General features: G+C 35.9%; 1 protein-coding gene and 1 long non-coding RNA gene across 3 annotated transcripts in view; one reads left to right on the forward strand and one right to left on the reverse strand.

Moving 5' to 3' along the window:
• The first annotated feature begins 1,712 nt into the window (after nt 1-1,712).
• Nucleotides 1,713-6,685, forward strand: LOC109291360. Its single transcript, XR_002095827.1, has 2 exons — nt 1,713-3,417; nt 3,594-6,685. It is a non-coding gene; the product is annotated as an uncharacterized LOC109291360 (long non-coding RNA).
• PTER (phosphotriesterase related) overlaps nt 6,585-9,114 on the reverse strand; it is a 39,461-nt gene continuing 36,931 nt past the window's right edge. For both annotated transcript variants that reach the window (XM_019508346.1, XM_019508347.1), the window contains one exon: nt 6,585-7,418. In XM_019508346.1, the coding sequence (XP_019363891.1) occupies nt 7,208-7,418 (211 nt within the window). In that variant the 3' untranslated portion in view covers nt 6,585-7,207. The remainder of the gene's footprint in view (nt 7,419-9,114) is intronic.

Consider the following 9,114-nt stretch of genomic DNA (forward strand, 5'->3'; position numbering starts at 1 on the left):
CGGCCGGGCGCGGCGCGCTGCTTTCGGGGCCCTCGCGCGGCTCCAGCCAGCGCCCGGCCCGGCCGTCGCTAACGCGCGGCACTTGTGCTGCTCGCGGGGGTCGGGCATCAAAGGGCAGCGCGTAGATCCGCGGGGCCACTTCACCTTTTGTCTGCGGTGCTTAAGCAGAGCCGCGACAATAAAACGATGGGCGCCTCGGCAAGGATTAATTACGCTAGCAAATGGCTTCGGTCAACACCCACCGCCTCACCAAAGGAGCCGGGACTAGTGAAACAAGGCAAAATGTCGGACGACTCATTTGATTCCTTCACATAGGAGAGATGCAGAGATATAGTGAGGTTGCCATATTTGCAATCAAAACAGTAGCCGAAATTTGGGCATTCAACTTAAGCTAGGAAGAAGAAAAAATCAGGGGAGCAGGGCATATGTCTGTGAAGTCAGCGAATTATAAATATGAAAAGGAGTCGCACATGAACTGCTCCAACTATCTGAGTGACTAAACTTACACTGAAAATGAATGGAAAGGGGTTGGGAGAGTCTTGTTTGAAGATCAGAAAGGTAAATTCTTTCTGTAGTGTTTAAGCTTAAATATCAGGACAATTTATTGAAATTAGTAAGCAGCCTTACAGCAACAGCGACTTTCTGAGTGAGATTTGTTTTTGAAACGCTGATGGCTGATGCGATGTGACAGCAGTTAACTTTCTGTATTCGTGATAAAGCCTGGACATTATCAAATGAAATTCCTAAAGGGAGTCTAACCAAGATGGTTTGGTGCTGTATGTCCTGTGGGGTTCCTTAGGGGAAAAAAATATTCATGTTGGAAAGTGCATAGATTACAGGGAAAAAAAATCCTTCCAAAGCAATGTATATAAAGAATCTCAACCCCTTCAGTGTAACACGCTGCCTTTCTTAATACTTACAGAGCTTAAACATAGAAGTGCTGAGATCACATAGCTTAGCTAGTTCATGTTTGCAATTTCAGTGTCCCAATGTACCTTTATAAAATGATGAGGTGGACAGTCATACAACTTACGAAATGTATACTACATTAATGGTTTCATTTTGCAGTACATTTGCATTCTTATAGCAGTACACTTAGAACTCTTCTGAGAACGTTTTCATAGATTTTAATAAGAAAGTACATTGGCTTTCCCAAACAAAGGAGGGAAAAACCTGAAAGGTAACACACGGCCTGTTTAAAGCATTGACAAGGTTTTATGACTACATATAAATGAAAATAATCTATACAGATTCCTGTAGTCTGTCCTGAAAATGATTTTGATAGCCTACTCAAGGAAGAATTTAGTCACTGAGTACTACTTAGCATCTTAGCAATGAAATATCCATTGGTCTTGACAATATTCAACACCCAGACACAACTTTTGTAACAACATAGAGCAGTGGTCTTCAAACTTTTTTGATCGCACACCCCTATCAGTAAAAAATTTTTGAGCACGCACCTCCAATATATGTATATTTATTTATTTATAAATTATAAACACGTGACACATGACTGTCTGACATACGGACCGAGTGAGGGCGCCAGTGTCAATCTGTATATTAAATATTAGTAAAGCCTAATTTCTTTCTTATTTTTTTAGATAAAAAATAAATATAAATAGAAGTTCAAATATTTTCTTCCCGCACCCCAGTGGATTGTCTTGTGCACCCCCAGGGGTGCGCACACCCCACTTTGGAGACCAGTGACATAGAGGACTGGGTACTGTTAAAAGCCATTAATTAATTTATAGTAGATATCAACAGCAACATAAAATATTAGGTAAATCCAGTAAGTGGCAAAGTGGAAATCCAAAAGGGCAACATTTGGAAAATTTGGAAATAATTTAAACAATCTGAGTTGTCAGTGTGCAGGGTCAGCTCTCTAAAAGTCATTCTGCCTCAGCTCTATAAAAGAACCCACACACCTTAACATCTCTCTCTCCCTTCTCCTCCCATATAATACCAATAACAACTTCAGTACACCTTATTTTCTCTGGGTGGATTTTTCTGGGTTTAATGGCCCAGACCATTCAACTGACAGTAGTGGTCATTAATCGTGGGCAGTGTCCTGCACTTTGATGGCTATGGCTTACAGCAATAATAAAAACCATACATTTGGACCAGGGAATCTTAAACATAGGTACACACTATATCGCCATACAATATAGCAGTTTATATTTGCACGGTGTCAAAACAATTACAAATCCTTTAAGCTCCTCTCACGCTTGTTATGTGATGCACAGGGAATGTTCTCCCTACCATGATCTTTAAGCTTCATAATACCTTGAGAGCTAGCATGCTAAGGAGCCATCTCCGTTTTAACATTTCAGTATTAATGTGAGATCATACCACATGAAAATTTAATTTGAAAATTTATCATTTAAACTTTGAAAGGAATGCATTGAAATTTGTGACTTATAGCTCCTTTTTTCAGTTCTGAACAGATAAAAATCCAGCATATTATACGCCAAGGCATGCATTATTACTTAGTTCAGCTTTGCAAAGCCACTAAATCACTTACAGCTTTGTACAAGGAGGCTAGAATAGGGACAAGTAACAAAGGAGATGATGTGTAATATTAAAATAAATCTCACACAAATAAGTTTAAATAGTTTACAAAGACGACCAAATTATGTACAAACGATCTGGAGAATCACTTGTTGTTGTTGAGAATGTGACATAATTTTGAAGCAATGAATGTTATGTGCAATTTGAGATTCATTCTGAATTCCTTCTAGTTTACTAATAGTGTCCAATCAAATCAGTAGCCAAATGGCAAGGAAAAAAAGACAATACAAAATTACATTTGACTAAAAGTAGTAGAGTCAGCTACACCAAAACTTCACACATTGGAAATTAAATACGGATGGGCTTGCTACTGAGATAATTTTACAATGTGCATCTTTTGCGCTGTGTGGAAGTAACATTTTTAATAAGTGAAATATGTCACAATATTTCCCAGAATGAATGGGATTGCTTACCCACTGATAGCATTCATCTTCAGTCTTTCATTAAGATCAGAATACTTTTTCAGAGAGAAATCTACTAGAAGGACCTAAAGCCCATAAGCAGCAAGACCCTTTTTATTTGGTGCTGTGGTTTTTTATTTTGTTTTTGCAATCTGATCCTCCACCTGCTGTAGTCATATATCGGTTTTGGACAAACTCTAGGCCAATAGTGACAGGGCCGTACTGTGGGATCATACCAATGGAAATCAAGATTAGTTCCATTGAAGTTAAAGGTACACCAGTGTAAAGTTGAAGTGGGATTAGAGTTAAGCCTCTGGAATCAAGGTATTTATTTCAAATTATTTTCCCCAGGGGCAAAGCATCTGGCGATGTGAGAGCAGTCTTTTATTACTCAGACCAATTGTTTTACTATGTGGGGGACCTGACCACTATGCTGTGAATCACTTCTGTAAGAGGCAGAAATAATGAGCTTATTGGTAAAATGAAAACTACAGCTTAGAGGCATTTAGGTATGCTTGAACTGGAATTAAGTGTGTGCCAAAACAGGCAGTTTAAATATGACTGAATTCCACTATGCAGGGAACATGACTTTCTTAACCAAACACTGTTATATATTTTATCTAGGTTCGAGCAAGTGCAATTGCTCAGGATGCTGATCAGAACTACGACTATGCCAGTAACAGTGTGGTCCTTCATTTGGAGCCAGGAGATGAAGTTTACATAAAATTAGATGGAGGAAAAGCACATGGAGGAAACAACAACAAATACAGCACGTTTTCTGGATTTATTATTTATGCTGACTGATGATGAGTCAAAAACTAAGCTTGTACTTCTGAGTCCAAGCACTGGATTCATGTGGCAAATGTCAGTCAATCAGGAACCCCAGTGGAGACCGACCATGGGACACCTCAGTAGTGGGGAAAATCAAATGCTACCTGACTCACATCTGTCCAACAGAGTACTCTTATATTAAAAAATTATAAAGCAAGTTAAACAGATGTGTGATCCACTACCGCCAAAGCAAATACTCCTTATTGTTAGTGTCCATGTGAATGAAGTCCTATATAGATCAATTTTTATAGAAAAAAAATCTAAAGACACTGAATTATTTCTTCAGTATATATGATACTTTGATGTGTTATGATCTTGCTGCTTTATCCATACATCAGCTTTGATCCTTGTGACTTACCTGCTAACAATGATGCTTGGAGTCCACTCATAGTGTGGTGAGGAATGATTTTACAATAAAAGGAAGAGGTAATTGAAATATACTTCTTCTCTCCAAAGGAATTGTTTGCCTTGTATTATTGTTATCCTTCTATCTAGAATTAGAAGCCAATTGGTTTCAAGCCTTAACTGAATTTTCCAAGATTTGTGAGTGTACATCAGACTCCTGACACGATGTCAGCCTATTAAAGCAGTTTACATTTCCTCTCCTCCCTTTAGTTGTATTTTAAAAGAGAAAGACAGGCAGACAGATGAAGGGAACAATTCATTAAAAATATAAGAATTGACATAAAATGTCTACTATATTTGGACCAAGTCCTCCTTCCATTGAAGCCAATGGCAAAACTCCCATTGATTTTAGTGAGAACAGGATTTGGCTCTCAATAGGTAAACATGTGTAAATATATATTTAGACAATTCTACAAACCCATTCTTGATGGTTTGTTGTGTAAATATTTATTTAGCAAGTCTAACATCCACATTTGCTGGCCAGGCTGGAATAATTTCTGTGCAGCAATTAATCTTTAGTGTAAATCTGTAGTTAGGTATTATTTTTAACAAAAAGATTATTTATGGCTCAACATACTGCAGAAGCACACTGGGAGTCATTATGTAGGACATTGTGGGGATATCATGGACCAAAATCCTGCTCAACTCACTCACTTATGCAACAGGCTTCCTTGAATTCTGTGGAGGTACTCGCACAAAAGAGCAGCATGTGATTTGACTCCATGTTACCATGCTGTCATGTAGCTCATTTTAAAAATGTATTTTATTAGTTTGTCATGAGGTGTGACTATGAAATTAACACAAGAAGCATATTACCAAATATAAAAACCACTTATGCAAGGAAGCAGATTTTCAAATGCAAAAAAGGTGTGTATAAAATATTATTTTTCTTAAATATATATCTACATAGAAGTATATATCTATATATGTATGTGCTAAAGTAGCTTAATCCACAAGATGAATTAGTGGACTGGAGAATTAAATTGTTCAACACATGGTTTTAAGTTATAATTATAAAAAAACTCTTTCAAATCAGTAATAGCTGTAATGCTGTCTTGACAGAGGATATTTGTTCTAAACCATGTATAAGGCATTTATTTTCTTAACTGCTCCCGTATTGGTGCTACCAAGTATTAATCTCATGTAAAATTACAGCTGGAATATGCAACTTAACAGATAATGTTTGAGAGAGAAAAATAATTAATTAGCTTCCTACTGCAGCTGATGCAGTATATAACTTAGATAACATTCATGGTAAAATTATGGTACTATTTGTACAAATTGAGGGAATAATAGAGGCCAGAACTTTTCATTTTTCCATAATCTCCACAGGAAGCCTTTTCTAATCTACAAAGTAAAAAATGTGCACACATAGATATTTATCATACACTAACATGTCAAAAATCTGTCATACTTTTTACCATGAATTACTTGGTAAGATTAGACAAATTTTAAAGATGAAAAATTGCTCTAGAAATGAGTTTAATGTTTACATGAGTAAGGCTTAACTAGACTATGCTATTCTTCCGGTCTCTTGCTCTTTTGAGCAGGCATTCAATTAAAAAAACATGACCAAATAGTCTGTGCTCAATAAAAGAATCTTGAATCCAGCACATCTGTATTTTCATAAGGGAAGATAATGCTTCAAAACTGCCTTTTTATTTTGTCATCACATCATTTTGATTAAACATTGCTAGTATCCCTATGACATAACACCAACTCATCACATACATAAAATGCAGTGATTACTTCTCTTTGGCTTTTCCACTACGCAATGCATTTTATAATGGACATAATTGACTTCACATCTGCTCATTTCACAGGTCTTTTGTTTGGTAATTACGCTCACTACAGAGTGGTTGGCAGCAAGGCTTTGCTACTTCTTATGTAGATATCAAACAGCAGTGTATCTAGTAAAAAATCATTTATACTTAGTACTACTCTTTCACCAAGGTGTTAACAGAAAGACTTTACCACCACAGGACACCTAAAGATGGATAAATTAGAAAAAGCAAGATCTTGAAATCAGATTGCCATTGCTAACAGACATGACCTTTTCTTTGGAGAAATAAGTATCCCCTGTTTAGGTCTAGAGGAAAGAACAAAAACTTAACTGAAAAAAATCATGTAAGGGAAACATTTCATGTTTTGATTCATATCTTGACAAACTGATTTGTAAACTGATTGTCTCATGGCCTTTGTTATAACCACAACTCCTCATTAAATTGTGTTATGTAATATATTTTGACTTTTGGTATTGCATCTTTACAAAAGGAAACTGGTTTGCATGGTATTTCACATGGTCATATGCAAGTTTCCAAAAGCTCAAAAGTGATTTATTGCAATTAAAACACATTCTAAAACAAAAAACAGCAACTGTTAAACTCGTCTACAAACTGCTTTATTCAAAAATATTCTTCACATTTTCATTTAAAAATAATCTCTTTGAATTGTTAATTAAGGAAGATAAAGTACTTTTTTAAAAACATTAAAATCTTCCTTTTTGTAATCCTCCATTTTTGTAGAAGCTAGTTTAAAATGCCATATTCTTTATCAAGCATTAATTAAAGAACAACAGGATAATTAGCATGATCATCAATATTACAAGGAACATCATATCACTCTAGAGGGGGGCAATTAACTTGAAACACTTTAAATTTCGTCAAGTAGTACAGCTGATGTATTTTCAAAGAACATAAAATCCTGAATAATGTGTGATGACAGTATGAAATTTGCTCAGTGGAACACATTATTCCAATATTTGTTTGCAAAAATTCTGTAGTTGTGCTCAAGACCAATAACTCATTCAGGACCAGATTATTAGAAGGGCATTTAAGGCAAAGGCAATTACCACTTTGTGTTCTAATTTAAAAAAAAGAGGTGATGATCAGTGCTGTGGGTGGCTTATTAAGTTTTCCCCAGTGCCCCTATATGTGAAATGACCCTCTATTAAATGTAATCTGATTTTTTTAAAGCAAGATGTGAATATTTAACATCTACTTTTATTTAAAGGTCAACCACTGTTTTGGGTTCTCCACCAATATTTTATCAATTCTATTTTGGGAGATGCCTCTAATTAGCATTTTTGGAACTATATTTTTAAGGATATGTGAATATCCATGACCTCCATAGTTCATCAATCTGTTCTTAGTGTGTATATCATGAGCCATTAGAATTCTGTCTTCATAGCCTTCGTGAATCAACATCCGAATCCTGCAAAGATACAAAGCATACTTCCTTGTCAGTAAAGGGTTTACAGACTTCTGGTAGTAATACAGAAATAAACATTATTTAAACTTTTTACATGGCTATATCTCTACACTCTCATGTCAAAAAAATGAAGGATTGTTGGATATTTAAAAGACACAAAAATATAAATTAGATCTTAAACATAAGTTAAATCAAAACATATGGGGCGCATTTTGAAAAGAAAATCCTTGAAAGCAGGTTAATGTCACACCTCTAAAAGAGCTGGTAAGGAAAAGCAGTCTCATCAAGATTTCCTACACTTCCTTAGGCTTGTGTTTTGTTTAGAGTCTTCTGCAAAATTAATTTATTTTAACATCTACAATTTGTAACCATAGGATTAAATAATTTCCTATATGCATGACCCTTTATAAGATCAGTTAGTCTGGTTAACTCTGCCTGCTGACCATAGCCAAATTTTTTGCACATCTTCATGTGAGCAGAGCAATCATTTACCTTAATTTCATTTCAATCTATTTGTATGGGGTCTTTTTTTTTCTAATAAAACATGTAAAGCTTCAGTTTAAGCAGCAAACATCTTAGAGGATTTTCACTTAATTATGAACAGCTGTTCTCATTACTATTGGTCCACTATTCTGCAGCAATTGAAGGAATAGTAGCAATTCTTTGGAGCCCGGGCTTGTTCCTTAGTTCATATAAATGGCTGCAGCTGTACTGAAGTCAGGCAAGTTGATATAGAAGTCTGATGCAGGTTGTTGAATGTCTTTTTTTTATATAGTTTTTGGTGGCTTTCTATTTGGAATAACAGGAGAAATTTCAAGTATTCAAGAGTTACCATTTTCCATTAACAACATCACTCAGGTAATATCTGATCCTCAGAGAAGTTTATTTATGGAGAATGTCAGCGAGATGGATAGAGTAATAGGTGCTTTCTTTGATTTTTAGAGTGTTCAAAACCAGTAATATCAGCAAATATTTAGCACGTGGAGAGAGGGAAGCCAAGTTGAGAGAGAAATCTTTGTGACGTACTGCCTTGCCTGATTGATGTATCTGCAAAGATAATCTCTCTAGTAGTGTAGCTGTAATGCCACAGACCTGCTTCCAGCTGGCAGAACCACATTTGTCTTACTGGTTTTGGAAGCTTTAATGTTCGCAAAGTATCGTGGAGGAAAAAGCAGGGCTAGTTCCTAGTTGAACAAAGGTAAAAATCTTGTGCATTTCCATAATTAAAATCTTACTATACTTAGAAACTGTTCAACATGTTTCTCCATTGTGTCTTACCTGTCAGCTTATTGCTCAGGTGTGGATCTTCCTGCAAGTGTTAGCTCTGTTGCTAGTAAGAAGTGACAGTGGCTTAGATCTTCAAAGGTATTTAGATGACTAATTCCACTACAGGGGCATAAAGGACATCTGCAAAACTATTTGTCAGTTGTTGCTTATCTCTGTAGGACCTATGGTTTCTGTGCTTTGATTCAAGAGAAAGCAAGTATTGGTCTGATAAGTAACTCTGTGTTTTATATGCAATGATAAAAATAGAAAAGCTTTTTCTCTTAGCTTTTGGAAAGGAGGCAGCTTTTATGTTCCCATCTCACATCCAAGTAATTAATCACAGCAAATATAGCTACCTTTCTGCCAGTCAACTCAATCCTCATATAATGGATCCTCATGCAATGGATTTTGCAATAATCCTCCAAGCACAAGA

The sequence above is a fragment of the Gavialis gangeticus genome, unplaced genomic scaffold, assembly GCF_001723915.1.
Source record: "Gavialis gangeticus isolate Ggan-Ray unplaced genomic scaffold, GavGan_comp1, whole genome shotgun sequence".
Classification (NCBI taxonomy): Eukaryota; Metazoa; Chordata; order Crocodylia; family Gavialidae; genus Gavialis; species Gavialis gangeticus.